Source organism: Patiria miniata, unplaced genomic scaffold (genome assembly GCF_015706575.1).
Source record: "Patiria miniata isolate m_02_andy unplaced genomic scaffold, ASM1570657v1 HiC_scaffold_1, whole genome shotgun sequence".
NCBI lineage: Eukaryota > Metazoa > Echinodermata > Asteroidea > Valvatida > Asterinidae > Patiria > Patiria miniata.
Window position 1 is genome coordinate 37240072 of NW_024037047.1, and position 17355 is coordinate 37257426.

Here is a 17355-nt window from a genome sequence, read left to right on the forward strand (position 1 = left end):
GTTGAACTCCCTCCCACTTCCACTCTTCCCAATCCGCTCCCCTTCTATACATTCCTCATCCCCACCCCCATTTCTTCCCCATCTCATTCTTACCTACTGTACCTATACACATCTATTCTTTTTGATTGGTATTTGTTACACAATTTATCTTTCATCTTGACTGTCCTTGATGTATGTCATTTCTTACATTGTATGTACATGTACATGTTTGTATTTTGAATGTTTTGGCCGAATAAATAATAATAATAATAATAACATGTACATTACTTGTAGACAACAGCCCAGTACGTGCGCGCATGCACACGTACGTCCGCGCGGCGGTGTGCATGCACGTACTGGGCTGTTTTTTTTATGTACATGTACATATGTACGTACGGCGCCGCCGCACGCACGTCCAAAAACACGCGGTCATACGTCACAGACTGTTTATGCATATTCATGAGTTGCAGCGCGGCCGCCATTTTGAAATCGCATGGGGGAGCATTTTCGGGACGATATTTGTGGAAGATGATGACTGAAAGTCGTCTTTTGGCCAGATGGATGAAAATATTGAGACCAAAGAACGTTTTTTCGAAAAGGTTAGAATTGCTCTACGACTAAGAACCTTAACTGTGGAAATTTTTGTCCTGGATGAAAAGATAATCTCGATCAAAAGATGTAGCAAAATCGCTACATCAGCGGCCAAAAAAATTCAGTCTTTTTGGAAGCATTCAGCGTCTGGTCGTACTACAGAGCTTGCGATAGTACTGTACGGCCAGACGCAGTCGGGCTATCTGATTCCCAGACCAAAAGATTCAGGAATAGTCAGAATCTTTTGGTCTAAGAACCAGACTAACTTACTTATTTTTAGGCTGGTTCCATGACCAAAAGATTCAGGAGTTGTCAGAATCTTTTGGTCTGGGAACCAGACTAATTATTTTTTTTTAGCAGCCAATCAGCATCGGGCTTTCATTATGTAGGGCTTTCACGCGTGTGAGAACTACAACATGCACGTCTGACTGCGAAAAAAGGTAGGAAAGTCACATTTTCTTAGAAAGTGCTTTCAAAACTACAACTAACATGAGTTTATATGAAGAAAAAAGACTGCTTTAGCCTGCAAAAGTCACTTTGGTACTGGACAGTCATCTGCAAAAGTCAGTTTTGAACAGAACTTGTAAAAAATAGAGGTGTCCTAAAAGTAAGGATTACCCTAATTTTATTTTAGCCCAGGTTGGACGAAGTCTTCATTGCAATACGACTAACGTCCAGGACAAGAATTTTCTACATGAAACCACCCAACATTTTTACCAGAGTTTTGTTATGTTTTACCTCGTTATAGAAGCTTATTTCACGCCTACATATGTATCCTTATCTGTTGGGTCGCTGGGTTCAGGAATTCCATATGCGATGCTGACTGACGTTTATCAGGAAAATAAACTCCAAAGCAACGTTAAACTTGTACGTGTTTGTAGTCTCTTTTCATCAGTTTATTCCCAGAGTCGTACGTCATGTACAATGTACATGTACATGATATGTACAAATGTACGTGCGTACGATCTGAAAGCGCGCACGCACGCTAGCGCCCTCATTTGTTTAGTTTTGGTTGGAACCGTGACGTCACTCCAGCCAACCGATGTCACGAAAACGCTCAACCAATGACCAAAGCCGAAACGTGTTTCTGGTAACTGGCGCGAAAACACACTCGGTCATTGGATTAGCGACCGCGCCTTCAAGTAAGTGCGCGTGCGTATGAGGGTGGTTACTAAGCAAATCGCGCGTGCGCACTGCATATTCATGCAGCATAGTCTGTCCCCCGGACCAGATGTGATATGAGCGTCGAGAATAATTGTCCGGTCTAGGGAACCAGACTACACGCTGCACAGACGTACATGATGTACGACTAGAATAGACTCGGCGGTGAGAAACTGATGAAAAGAGACTAAAAACACGTACAAGTTTAACGTTGCTTTCGAGTTTATTTTCCTGATTGACGTCAGTCAGCATCGCAAGGAATTCCTGAACCCAGCCGCCCAACAGATAAGGACACATAGAATACTACGACGTAAAAATTAGCTTCTCCAACAAGGTAAAAATATTGAAATTATTGGTCAGAAATGTTTCCGTTCGGTTGTGAGCACCTGTGTACCCAGGACTCCCTCCGTAACGTAGGGAGGAAAGGGAGTCCTCCAGGGCTAACCCTAATTTCTACATGTTCGTATGGGTCTTTATTGATGGCAAATTTCGTCGAAATTACACAGCCTGAACAATCGGACGGGCAAATTTAGATTTCTAGGTGAGTACTCAACATCCATACGGAATTATGTGTGGCGCACCCATAGCAACCGTGTTGTGTACGCGCGCGTCAGTCTCACGCGAAGGTGGTTGAAGCGCATGTGCAGTGCTGTATTGTTACAAGCTGCCATATGACTGTTGTAAATTTGGCCAATCATTGCCTTCCATTGGGCTGGATCAATGCTGGTTCAGGGGCCATTTTTTCGCTTGTTCTTTGAAGCCAGTCTTTATATCACCGTTAATGCACCCCCACGTGATCGAGTCTCAACCAATCAGAAACCATCAACTCTCCAAGGTATTTATTATTTGCATTTCATGACGTTTGTTGGGCGCGCAGCGTGGCTGGCCATACAAACACGAGGTCATGAACTGAATAATGCATATTCATAATCTTGCCCAAGCGCGCCTGCATAATGCATATATTACAATGCGGCCGCCATTTTGAAATCGCATGGAGGAAAGTTTTTGGGACGATTTTCGTGGGCGATGATGACTGAATGTCATCTTTTGGCCAGATGGATGAAGATTTTGGGATAAAAGAACGTTTTTATCGAAAAGGTATGAGTTCCTCTACGACTAGGAACCTTAACTTTGGAAATTTCTGTCCTTGATGAAAAGATAATCTCGATCAAAATCGGTAGCAAAATCGCTACATCAGAGTTCAGCGTGTAGGGGAGCATTGGCGGTCTGGCCGTACTACAGAGCTTGCGATAGTACTGTACGGCCAGATGCAGTCGGGCTACCTGACACTGTACTCGCCTTTAACCTAAGTTATATTGCAAGGTGTGCCCCTCTATATAGGCTAATCAGAAAGTGCTCTCTTTTTCAGCTGTTTATTTTATGTGAAATTTCCAGATTCCTTTGCACACGTTTGCGTATCAAAATTTCAACATGAAATTTCACGAAAATTAGACATCTGAGAAAGGCAGCACCTTCTGATTAGCCTATAAAGAGGGCGAGTACTGTAGGCCGGATGCTTCTTAAGCAAAAATAAAGGCACAATTGCAGAATACCCCGCCACTCAATCTATCCACCTCATAGCCGGCTACGGAGTAACGGTTGATTGCCCTCAATAAACCTTCTCAGCGCTACTTGTATGTACTATGCGACATGCTCCACTGCACTCCCACTCCGTATCCGCTTAGCCGCCAACAGGGTAGGCCTAGTTGGTTTGGACTTCGAATTTTTTCAGCAACTCTTATTCCTTTTGTGTTGCTTCGTTCTCAAGCAAATTCAAGGGGACTCCCACTCCGTATCCGCGTAGCCGCCAACAGGGTGGTTGGTGGTTACTATGCGTCATGCTCCACTGCACTCCCACTCCGTATCCGCGTAGCCGCCAACAGGGTAGGCCTAGTTGGTTTGGACTTAGAATTTTTTCAGCAACTCCCATTCCTTTTGTGTTGCTTTGTTCTCCAATAATGGACCCTCACTCAGTATCAGCGTAGCTGGCATGGACTTGAATTGTTTATTTTCCAGTGATTCCAACCTTGTAGCCAGAGAATGTAGGGGTGTATTTGTGTAAGGACACAATACTGGAGAACAAATTAGGGCCATGGGGACCAAAAATAAAATTGGTTGTATTAATTTTGTTTCCCTTTTGTAATGCTCGACCGGCCTTCCGTCAATAGAAAATAATAATGAGAAGATAAGTTTTATAGCATCTTTCCTTTATTAGCAGCTTTATGTTGGTGATAAAGAGAAAGTTAATGTTAGTTACACGGTGTCCACTTCTTGCTTGTTACCAGACCATAATTGTCAGAAATGGAGATTATTATAGTTTCTTTTTTGCAATAGAGCTATTCATTGCTGAAAATCAAAAATTTAGAAGATTTTTTTGTGTATAATATTTTGTCGCAAATTTAACAAGTGGACACCGTAACTAACGTTAAATAAAATGAGAGATTTAGCTGTTAAACCATTTTAATAGCAGATCAATTGAAAATGTTATGACCTCTCACAGTAAGGACCTCAGAGGGAAATTCATCCATTAACCCTAACCCACCTCACTCCTCCAAAATCCTCCTGGCGGTTTTGGAGGATTCTAGAGGATTGAGGATGAATGGTGATTGAATCAAATGAGGATTCTGGAGGATTGAGGATGAATGGTGATTGAAGCACATGAGGATTTTGGAGGATTGAGGATGAATGGTGATTGAAGCACAAGAGGATTTTGGAGGATTGAGGATGAATGCATTTTGAGGCAGGACTGTCTGATGATTTTGAAGGATTTGGCGTTGGTTATCCTTCATTTAAACACGAGTGCAAAGTTTTGGGATGAGGAGGATTTTGGAGGATTGAGGATGAATGCATTTTGAGGCAGGACTGTCTGACAATTTTGAAAAATTTAGGCGGAGTTGCAAAATTTTTAAAAATTTTGGAGGATTTTGGAGGATTGAGGATGGTTGTAAGCAACAAGGGCCTAGGGGGTTAGGGTTAAACATTATGTTCCTTTCACGATCTTATATGGACCTCTTTTGACAATCTCTGTATCAAAATGTTACGTAAGTTACATGTGGACACCACATAGGCCTTCACAATTTACATAACTTTATATTATTATTGAGCCCAAAACTGATATTAAATTGTTGTTCTCCATACTACCAAAGGGACCCATTTAAACTAATAAACAGCAATATTCCACTTGAAAGTTGTTGCTTGGAGATATTAACTATTGTATTATACAAAGTGCACATTGTACCGGTAACTAATGCAACTTTGGTGTCCAGCTGTAAATAACGTTAAATCACATGCATGGCATTTGTACTCCTATTGCTCTGGATATCACAGTAAATATTTTAAACTGCTAGATACTCCTTAGAAAGTAATGTGCTCTTCAAAACCATTTAGGTATTATTTACTTTTCTACCCCTGTAGCTTTATAATTACGTTAGGTACACCATTTAGTGGACACCATTTATCATTAGTTACATAGTGTAGAATGACTGATTTTTTTTATGTAGATCAAATGTCCTAATTGTGATTAGATATATTGGTACACATGTAGAGTACAACATCACTGTTAGAGTATTTGGCCTTCCCTCCTAACACATAATGAATCAGGCATTCATTATGTTGAATAAAAATGGACACCAAAGTGGTGACCCACCCTTAAATCTGAATTAAGGAAAGGTCAAGTTTAAAAGTTTATGTCATTGTGTATAAAGGAACTGATATTATGCTTCTGAAGACTCTATCATCAGAAATTACGGTTGGATACAAAGGAGGGTTTATAAAGACCTTAGTAAATATGCTAAATAGGTGGACACCAAACGTAACTTCGTTAAATAGTTTATCTGGCGTCCCAGTGCACAAACCAGAAATATTTTGAATACAGGTTACCTGTATTTGTAAAATTCATTCCATTACTAACAACTACAATACAATATTCATCTGAGGAAATAAATTGTAAGTGTGTTTTTAATTCATTCAAAAAGGCTTACTTGTTATGTCCAGTTTTTAAGTGGTATTTCGAGGTAAATTTTCACCAAAATCAAGAATTTTACCACTAAAAAATGAAAATTGTGGATTTTTAAAAATTTTACTTATCCCTTCATACTTGTACCTAACATGTTAAACCACCAAAACAGACTTTACCCAACTATTTAGTTATCAGGAGTGACAACATTGAGTTCCACCCTAAAATTAGCCAGTATTGTGTCCTTACACATTTCCGAGTGGCAGGGTATTCTGCAATTACTCCAAAATAAACTACATGTACAAACTAAGCCTAAATGTGAAAATCAAAATTTGACAAAGTTCGACATGTTTTTGTACATGATGGAAGTGTGGACTTTATTTACGCAGGTAGTCCAGTAAATTGGCAACATTTATGGGGCTATTTCCCAGGCCACCTTAATCATAGTCAAAAGGCTTATGGGGTCAGGGAACCAGACAAGAGCTTTAATCATCTACTGTGCGTGCGTCAACTTTGGCAAAGCGCACCACGGCTGTTGCCTGTCATTCCAAAATCTTTGACACTCTGTGATGTACCCAGATGCAATACGCGGCTGCAAATGAAGAGCGCACACAATGCAGAGGCTTCAAAGATTTTGGAATGACAGAAAACAGCAGCGGAGCGCTTTGCCAAAGTTGACGCACTCTCAGTAGATGATTAAAGCTATTGTCTGGTTCCCTGACCCCTTTGGCATATTGACTATAATTAGGGTGGTCGGGAAACAGTCTAGTAAATATCAGAGACGCCATGCTTTTCAAAACCAAAGATACCGAATTGAACGATTTTGTGTTATTTAGCAGTCATACTATAGCTGGGTTGATTAGATTTTTAAAAATGTTTATGGTTTTCCCATCTCTTCCCTGTGAGTAGCCGTGGTTTTGTTTGTCCGCATTGTAAAAGATAATTTTCATTGTCCCAATTTCCCTTCTATATCAGCCTTCCCGATATCGCTTTTAATATCTTAATGATTTTGCAAATAATGCCCCTGGCCCCCTACCAACCTGGTCACGGCAGTGGATCAGAATATTACTACTTAAGGCTTGCGCAAAAACGGTTGACCTAAGTTGACTTACCTGTAGATGTTAAGTTCATAGCCTTCTTTTATTGCATGTTGAGAATAGCGGTCATTTTACAGACACGATTGCCCCAATTAGTTTCAGTGTTGTCATTACCAAAATGTTAAGTGATCATTAACCAACTTGAAAAAAAGTACCCTGACAATTTTACACTTATCTAGACATCGACACCATTAGATATTTTTAAAATGATTTTAGAACCCGAATCTCTGAAACAAAATGGTAGGGTCATTAGCATGTTGACAACTTTTCAAGTATCATTCAGATGATGCCTCTGAATGTAGACGAGTACTTAAAACATGCTAAAATGCTGTAGAACTGCTGAATATACATTGGCACTTTAAAAGGCTTTGTGATAAATTGTTAACTTGAACAATTACTGAATTGGAAGGGCTACTGTAAAATTAAATGACGGTTGCCCTTAACTTTTTTTTTGACTGGCCAGCCGGACCAGTTGGCTAGAATTTTGACTGGTCCGCCAGGTTTTTGACTGGTCCGTCTTATACAGCGTGTACCCACCAGTTAATCAGTTTCACATAAGTCATAACAAGACTATAGTCATCAACACCCATGTCATCATGTCACCAATAGAGGTCTATTTTCTTCCTCCATGATCTGAGGGCGCAAAAAAATATATAGTTCTGCCTCAGATTACATGCCTTTTAAAAATAGGGTCGGTCGGTCAGATTTTTTGGGGTTTTTTGGGCCATTTTTTTTTATGCCGCTTGAATGGGGTATTCAATTAGGCCTCGGTATGCGAAGTTTTAGCCTGATTTTATTTTCATTGCACTAATATGAAAGCTATACACAAAAAGATGGCCACAAAAAGTGAATAAAACCTACCTTAATTAGGCCAAAAAAATAGTTCTGCTTCCGATTACATGCCTTCCAAAAATAGGGTCGGTCGGTCGGAAATTCTTCTCTTTTTTTGCCATTTTTTTATGCAGATTGAATGGGGTATTCAATTATATGCGAAGTTTTAGCCTGAACTAGTTTCATTGCACTACGAAAGCTATACACGAAATGGCAACAAAAAGTGAATAAAACCTACCTTTAATTTTTGTCAATTATATATTTACGTTCGATAATTTCAAAAAATAATGGAAAATTCAGGTCGTTCGCACCATATGCACAACGCTAGTCAATACGCGGGGAGCTGGCCGAAACTCCGAGGTGTGTGATGCGTGCGTGTGTGGCGAGCAGCCCACCATGGGCCGACAGACCCGTTTTTACCGTCAACAATTTCGGGAAACACGCGGCATGTATCACTCCAAATACGAGTAGTGCGATCTCAAAATGAACTCTTGAACACAGAAAATACATACACAGATAAGCTAGATCAATTCTGTAAATTAACTTGCAAAGATGTTCTTTCTCCATCGGTGTTTTCTTGGCATTTTTACGATGTCGAATCCGACCAGTTGACAAAGCACGTGCCTGGCGCCTGCATCGATCGGTACTCCTCGAACGAAAGTATGAGGCTCCACGTAGAGGAGCCTCATAGATTAAGAACCACGCAAAATTGTTTTCAGCACAAAACACTAATCAAGTACAAAAACGTCCATCAAAATGCAGAAATTTCCAACAGAACTGCTGCACAGTTTGCCCCCAAACTCCGTACCACACCTCATGACATACTCACAAAATATGCGCGGAACAAACATCGCTGGATTTTGTCTTTTTGTGGGGCTAAAATGATGAAAAATATGCTCTTTCCGCACTGAGCCAACCTGACACTTGAAACGTGCACGATGATTTTCGGTTCGCTCGGAGCGCGCCGCGGGGGGTACGGTACAAGCGAAATGATAGTATGCGCATGCGTACAAGTGCTTGTACCGTACCCCCCGCGGCGCGCTCCGAGCGAACCGAAAATCATCGTGCACGTTTCAAGTGTCAGGTTGGCTCAGTGCGGAAAGAGCATATTTTTCATCATTTTAGCCCCACAAAAAAGACAAAATCCAGCGATGTTTGTTCCGCGCATATTTTGTGAGTATGTCATGAGGTGTGGTACGGAGTTTGGGTGCAAACTGTGGAGCGGTTCTGTGGGGAATTTCTGCATTTTGATGGACGTTTTTGTACTTAATTAGTGTTTTGTGCTGAAAACAATTTTGCGGAGTTAATTCTTAATCTATGAGGCTGGTAGTGGAGCCTCATACTTTAGTTCGATCGCATAGCCGTGCACAGACTAGTTACCGCATTTTCATCGTGTCTTCTAAATTGGCGCGGCGGGAACCAGTCATCGCCGCATTGAGCTGGGTTTACGCACATGATTATAGTCACCGTGACATCGAGTTGCGAAGTAGTCATATCGCGAAGCGAATTTGTAAAAATAACGGAGGTCTCTTTTGAAAAAAATAGTGAATGTAAGTAAGAAACCAAATAAATACAACAAGCATTTTTTTGACGCAGATTTTTTTGGCTGGCCAGCCGGACCACTTGGCAAGGTGTTTCAGCTGGTCCGCCGGCAATTCAACTGGCATTTGGCCAGCGGACCACCGCTAAGGTCGAACCCTGCAATGTGGTACATGACACTGAATATGTATCACGATTCTATTCTATGGAACACCTTCTCGTGGTCTATATATAATGAGAGAGGCACTATCAAAATGTTCAATAGTTGCGTTATAATTTGCATCTCAAATAAGCATCTGAGATTTTGTATATTTCTTTCCGACATATGCCACAGATTGATCCCTATGATTTAAAAAGGGCATGATTCGTTCTTGAGTACATGTAATACTTTTCAAACGAATTGAATAAACTACACTGAACAAAATGATACGTCTCCAGTGTTTTTTTTTTTAATTACATACCTCCGCCCCCTTGTTTTCTAAGGTCGGGCGAATCAGAAAATTATTTTTGAAAAAAGGACCGAAAAGCTTTTTATTTTATGGGTTTTCTTTTGGGGGGGGGGGGGGATGGGAGTTTTCAGGTACTCAGACTGGTGTGGTGCTTTTCCTGTAGTGTGTATTTCCCGTTTTCAGGTGTGAACTGTATTAACCATAGAGCAACCCCGAGGACAGGCACACCGTAGCCCTGGAGCTATAGGGGCGCACATAATTGGAGAGAACGCGTAACGACAAGTACTTTGTGTTCTCGGGCGTTTAATTGTCGGGCTTTTGTTGAAATGTGTGAGTACAGCACTACGTCATACTCATTTATACACTATATAGGCTACACTTGCACCCGAACTGAGGGAGAACAACATATTCTTGCTTGAATGGCAATGAATGGACTGATCCAGTAAGCACCGCCCCATGGTGTTCTGACCAATCACAGCCGTGATTTATATCCAACATGCTTGCACTAAAGTCCGACATGCGTCCGACATGCAGCGTGGCATTGGAGAGGAGCACGTGTTAATTTGCCCAGTGCGCAGTGGGCGGGGCTTGCTGGATCGGTCCATTCACAACGTAAAAGCAGATAATGCCGTGTCTAGGTTTTATTATATGTCTATGATATTTTTGTTTGCGGATCTCGTTTGGGAAAGCTCCCTGGCTGCGTGCGCGCCGAAACGAAAGCAATATTTCCGATGTTCACTTCTCAACGTCATAATCTTCAATTATTTGTGCACAGTGTTTTGTCTGTACAACAAAAATGAACTTCTCGTTCAACTATTTCTTTCAGAGACTAGTACCTGTGCGGTATCCACGGTGATTATTTTACAAAATTTTGTCTATGCCTCTGTTCTGCCTTGCTGAACTTACGACCTTTTTTACGGAAAAAGATGTCTGCAAAATCGATTTAAGAATAAGTAGTGTTCTACATGAAACATTTCCATCAAAACAAAACAGGCACCGTATTTTCTTTGTGAAATGTCAGAGAATTGTTTCCCTTTGGCTAGCTTACATACACACGTGATTACGTTTTCACTTGGCATGTGGAGCGAAATTAAGAACAATCTTGTTCAAAAGATGGTCTGGATTGTGTTGTTTGATCTGCCACGTGGAAGACGCAAAATCCAATACACGTGACGTTAGTCAGTTGGTTCCGCCCCTTAATAGGTAAGACCTTGCGGTACAATGCGGTATAAACAGTGAATTTGTGGTTTGCGGTTTTTCATGGGCGCGCTTTAGCCGCTCTATTTTAACTTAAGTGGTGACTTTACAAAAGCGGTACTACAAAAGAATATTGTGATATTTTTCGGCGTATCGAATTCCACGATGTGTCAATTTTTATGCCCCGCGGCGAAGCCGAAGGGGCATACTGTTTCCGCCTTGTCCTTCCGTGGGTGGGTGGGTGGGTGGGTGTGTGTGTGTGTCCGGACAAATCTTGTCAGCGCGATAACTTGAGAAATACTTAACATATGAACTTCAAATTTGGCTTGTGGATTGTCCTTGGTAATCCTAAGAAGCCTTTTGCATTTGGGGCCGAAAGGTCAAGGGTCAAGGTCACAGTGGCTGAAACAATAGACATTTTGTCAGCGCGATAACTTGAGAAATACTTTACATATGAACTTCAAATTTGGTTTGTGGATTGTCCTTGGCAATTCTAAGAAGCCTTTTGCATTTGGGGCCGAAAGGTCAAGGGTCAAGGTCACAGTGACTAAAACAAAAGAAATTTTGTCAGCGCAATAACTTGAGAAATACTTTACATATGAACTTCAAATTTGGTTTGTGTCTTGTTCTTGGTAATCCTAAGAAGCCTATTGCATTTGGGGCCGAAAGGGTCAAGGTCACAGTGGCTGAAACAATAGAAATTTTGTCAGCGTGATAACTTGAGATATACTTTACATATGAACTTCAAATTTGGTTTGTGGATTGTCCTTGGCAATCCTAAGAAGCCTTTTGCATTTGGGGCCAAAAGGTCAAGGGTCAAGGTCACAGTGGCTAAAACAATAGAAATCTTGTATTTATTCTGAGATCATAGGGATTAAGGATTAATTCATATAAAACCTACAGAAGACACTAATGCTGTCAATGAACGTTCCATTTGACCAAGGTACATGTAAGTTGATGTTAGAGTGGTGTTATGTCATGGAAACAGTCACGGTTGCGGGGCATTTGTGTTTGTAAACACACCTGACTTGTTTTTTAAAGAGATCGATACGATTTCCGATATGAAAATTAAATCGAAATATCGTGAAATATCGTCATACCGAACAGGCTTATACCACTCGATCACCGAGCTAACGGGATCGATTGGCTGGTTTGAATCTTATGTACAAATTCCATCTTATTAAAAATACTTCGCAATTCGATGTCGCGGTGACGATAAACACGTGAGAAATGCTAGCTCAATACAGCGATGACTGGTTCCTGCCGCGCCCACCGCTGTTTCGGCCAGTGTGTAAAGCGACATGAAGTTGTGCGCATGTGCCAGTTTTACATCGAGGTCAATTAAAATGCATAATTCATGAGGGGTGACCTGTGACAGAGGGACGATCTAAAACCTAAAATTATCGATAGGCCTAATAATTGACATTGGGGGCTTTTCAATTTTCATGAGTTTGTTCATAAGAATATCTGTGATGTAATAAACCCCAAAACCAAAGAAATGCGTATCAGCTTAAAATCTAAACTCAAATACAGACGCTCCGTTTCGGTGGTCATTGAAGAAAGGATAATTTTCATGACAAAATTGACTGTGAAGATGAGTATTGCCAAACTTAAAAAATGGTTTGTATAAATAATCAGGTTGTGATCTCTCTGAATCATGCGTTTTCGTAAGAGCAAACCCAGCAAGTGATAAAAAAAACTGTGTTTGAATATTAATTTTTTTTCAATCTTGAACAGAGTTTTCCACAACGCGATATTGCGGTCTAGTATGGTACCCGCGTAATTGAGTCTCATATATTGTTTAAGGACACTTTCGGTGATACACGGTTCTAGATTTCGGACCCTATGGGAAAAATCTCGGGGTCCAATACTGTTTTACATTTTAATTTTGCCGCGTATTGGGACCGAGATTTCCCCTCGGGTCCGAAATCTGGAGCCATGTATCCCCACAGCTTTATGTCGCTTAAGCAACAGCGGTGCGCCGCGCAGGGACCAGTTTGGAAGACATGATGAAAATTTGGTAACCAGTCTGTGCATAGCTATGCGCTAGCGCATAGCATGGCAGGCCACGCGGTGCACTGTCAACTGGTCAGTCGGTTTCGACATTCTAAAAATGCCAAGAAAACACCGATGAAGAAAGAACATTTTTGCAAGTTAATTCACAGAACTTGATCTCTCTTGTCTGTGTATGTATTTTCCATGTTCAAGAGTTCATTTTGAGATGGCACTACTCGTATTTGGAGTGATACGATGCAGTGTGTTTCCCCACAATTGTCCACCGTAAAAACAAGGTCTGTCGCCCGCTGGCCACACATGCATTCACGCATTACTGAGTTTTGGCCAGTTTCCCGTCTTGACTAGTGTTGTGCATATGGCGCGCATGACCTGAATTTTCCATTATTTTTAAAGAATTATCGAGCGATAAAATATTAACAATAATTAAGGTAGGTTTTCTTCACTTTTTGTGGCAATTTTTTTGTATAGCTTTCGTAGTGCAATGAAATAGTTCAGGGCTAAAACTTCGCATATACCCCATTCAATCAACATAAAAAAATTGCAAAAAAATAAAATAAATTTTGACCGACCGACCCTATTTTTTAAAGGCGTGTAATCAGAAGTAGAAGTAATTTTTTTGGCCTAATATAAATGTGTAGCCAAAGTATGCCTATTCGGTTGAGCGCTAGTACGGAGGGTACCGTAGTTCCAGCGCTTCGCTCAGTAGAGCTATGATGTCCTCCATCAGCAGATGCTTTTTGCCGTGATGTTGTTTGAACCGTCATGACACGCTTAAGTTGTTGCGTATCGACTACTTCCGTGTTGCATTTAGAGTACACTTTTAAAATTCAATCCATCTATTTTGATTGTGTTCTACAAACACGCACATGAACATGATAAAGTCAAAATGGCTGCGCCCAGGATGGCTTGAAAGCGTCTCCGCGCGCAAGAATAAAGAGTTAGCGCTCTAGTAACTTAATATAGCTCTATGGTTTCAACGGAGTGGAACACCATAACACAGAAATTTATTGATGTAAATACATTTTATGCATCAAAATTAGGAATATCTATTGATAAACTAGGAGTTCCAAATCCCCTTCTTGTCAGAATAAAAACACCCACGTGTAAACAAATGGAATAGTCCAAAAGGCTATCTGCACATGACATGCAAGGTGGGTATGGACAATTTTTGTTACAGGGTAGAAATATTTAAATCCCAAACTTGGGGTGAAGCTCTGTTCAGTTAAACACGAAAATGGAGGTAAAAGAAATACATTGAGGTGCATGTACATGCACCTCCATGTATTTTTACCTCCATTTAGTGTGCATATGGAAATATATTCTAATTCGTGCCTTTAAATCCCCTTCTTGTTTTTGTCCACAAGAAAAAGTTACGTGAACAAAGAACCTATTGATAGGTTTAATACATGTAGTTGGGGTCATGTATCTTTTCTTTGTGAACTCTGTCTTACTACAATAATCATAACCATTTTTTTTTTTCAGAAGTAGTTTCGCTGAGGTGCACCCTACATTTCCACCATGGCTAAACAGTACCGCAGCCAAAGCTTTTATGTTGGACCACGCTTCTGTGACCTACAGCCCCTTGGTTTTGGGGGTGGGGGTCAAGTGTACTCTGCTATTGATGTGGAGTGTGATAAAAGTGTAGCCATCAAGAAGATAGGACTGGCCAACCAGAAAAATTGCAAGGTACCAGTTCCCATGTTTTGATTGGATGGTGATTCATAAAGAATCGCATTTAATCTTGTCTACACATCTTGAATCAGAACAATTCTTCAACTTCAAATAATTCCAGAATTGTATTAATACAGTAATCGTGTGTAAGATACTGGTAGATGTATGTAACCATAGGCGTAGGTAAGGGGGTATTTACCCCCCCCCCCCCATTATTTGTAAAGACTGCCTTTTTCCATTCAAATGCCTTTTTTTTCAACGGGCTTACCTCTCCCAATAATTTGTAAAGAGTGCCCTTTTTTTACGAAGTGCCCTTTTTTTCTGAACAAGTGTCTTTTCAAAAAAGAATGTGTGCACTTTTTTGTGGCTCCTGCCGTTGTGGGTGCCTTTTTTTTCTTCAGAATATCGCACATGTGTCGCCCTGAAAAGCACCATATATTGGCCCTTTGTGTGCATAATTGTCCGCCCCCATCGACTGATGCTACCAGCCCCCCCCCCCCCCTTTTGATTCTACGGAGGCCAAGTGTCGGGAGAAAAATACCTGTTTACACTTCAAAAATGTGCAAGTGCCCTTATCAAAAATGTTTACCCCCCTCCAATAAAAACGACCGTGCTATGCCCCTGGTAATTCTCTCACAGGTGTATCAAGTGCTTAATTTCGGGGCCTGAACCTTATTTGAAGATTGGTATGATTGGGGGAACTCATTGATAAACCCATTTATACCACGTAAAGAAGTTTGCAAAACTTTGGAGAATGTAACTTTAACATGCAGTGTCTATTTGTCTTGATGTCTTCAGGTTGCACTGAGAGAGGTGCGAATCCTTCGTAAGCTGCAGCATGAGAACATAGTCAAAATACACGATGTACTGTATTCTGATGGTGAGAGAACCAACCACTGTGAAGGTACTACATGTACATGTACTGAAGCACCTGCTTTGTACATAGTGCAGGAATTGCTGGACACTGACTTAAGGAATATCATTGCTGGAGGCACTCTCACCAGTGAGCATGCTCGGCTCTTCATGTATCAACTGCTTCGAGGCATGAAATACCTACATAGCGCCAATGTTCTGCATCGGGACCTGAAGCCGGACAATCTTTTGATTAATTTTGAAGATCTGGTGCTTAAGATTGGCGATTTCGGCATGGCCCGAATCCTTGATCCAGACTACTCACACAAGGTATTTTGCACTTTTTGGAAATTGTACAATTTCCTGTACATGTTTACTGAATCTTTTCAAGGGAAAATACACTGTAGTTCAAATTTGTTATGGTAATCTTCTTCTTTTTTTCTTTTTTTTCCTGGACAATACTCCTAAACAGTTTATGGTATGAACTTGTAACTTTCAATATATATCGACCCTCATCCCTAGTGGTGCATGTTACTCTGACATTGTGATGACGTCATTGGTGTCAAATTTCAAGCAATGAAAGATTTCTAGATTAAATCTTTGAAAATCTTTATAAAACCAACCGTGAGAGATCTGAACTTGATTTTTGCAAAGAATTGATAGAATAATCCAGGATCTTCATTTTATCTTGTATGTGCTTTAATAATCACATGACCCTTCCGGTCGAAACAGGAAGTGCCTTATAATTTAAAAGTGGGTCATTCCATGTCAATTCAACATGATTTTGGACCCGACCCTCACAGATTGAAATGATATTTGGTGTGATGATTGGCCTGTATGAGAAACCCCCTGAACTGAAATTTTTTGTAACTTGGCTTGTTAGTTTTTGAGATACGGGTCAACGAACTTTTGACTTATTAGCATGAACTCTGAACTTTAAATACTTGCATCTCCAAAACTATATAGCACCTACAAAGCGAAGTTGTACATCATATATATATTGTATATGCATAAGCTCTTCGAAAGGCCTCCGTTTCATGAAATAAAACCAAATTGTAGCATGAAGAGCAGACAAAATAGGTAACAAAATGACCGTTGACCTTGAATTACGAAAATAATTATGCTTCAAATTCCATAATTTTGGATATTTTTGAGATGGGCACTCTTAAAGTTTTCAAGTTATGATTTTTTAAAGATAGCATGTCCAGGAAAAAAACTAACTTGCATAATTTCAAACAAATGTACAGACTGCATATGTGCAGGTTTACCTGTACACACTTGCCCTTTACAGCCTTTATGTGTTGTGTTGATTGTTTATGCAGCATCTTGCTACAGTGTAGCTCTAGATAATGGCATAACTACGGGGGTAGCAGGGAGGGGATGGGGGAAGCATGTGTCATCCAGTAGATGTCCTTACCCTGAGGTGTCTAACAGCCTTCCCCCTCCTATGCTAGGCAACTAATCTAAACATGGAAAGGGAGCCAAGACCCAATAGAATTGATTGACCGCTAAAAAAAAAAATCCCACAAGATTACCCTTTAAGGGGCGGAGCTTAATATCGGTAACGGAATTACGGACGGAGGACAAGCATATTTGAGTTCTTGCATAAATTAATAAAACTCTCTGAAGTTTTGAAATTTTAAAATTGGACACTACCTGTTATTTATAGAGTTCAGGGGTGTTGTTAACTACAATGCAGAACAAAGTTGAAAAAATAATCACTCTTCATAATTTGCATTTTAATCACGGTAACGGAATTACGCCTGGGCGGTAACGGAATTACGCCATAGGTTTACATGTAATAGGTAAATGCAATACTTTTACATTGAATTCAACATAAACTCATCACAATACAAATTTTAGAAGTTTATAAAATGCCACAAGGGGAAAGCTAAGTGAAAATTAGCAGATCAAAATGTAAATGTAGGCCTAAACATGTCTGGGCTTCATTTTTAAGGTCAAAGGTCAAGGTCAAATGAAAGCAATATGTATATGTATATTTTTTTTTAACGAAAAT

General features: G+C 40.4%; 1 protein-coding gene across 3 annotated transcripts in view; it reads left to right on the plus strand.

Annotated features, from left to right (window-relative positions):
* Positions 1–522: 522 nt before the first annotated feature.
* Positions 523–17355, plus strand: part of LOC119729721 (mitogen-activated protein kinase SLT2/MPK1-like) — a 42330-nt gene continuing 25497 nt past the window's right edge. Inside the window, exons 1-3 of one of the 3 annotated variants that reach the window (XM_038202434.1) lie at positions 523–578; positions 14298–14501; positions 15285–15668. In XM_038202434.1, coding sequence (XP_038058362.1) covers positions 14334–14501; positions 15285–15668 — 552 coding nt within the window. In that variant the 5' untranslated portion in view covers positions 523–578; positions 14298–14333. Of the gene's footprint in view, positions 579–968; positions 1011–9790; positions 9933–14297; positions 14502–15284; positions 15669–17355 lie in introns of those variants that run through there. The other 2 variants (XM_038202424.1, XM_038202443.1) reach the window with 2 other exon arrangements.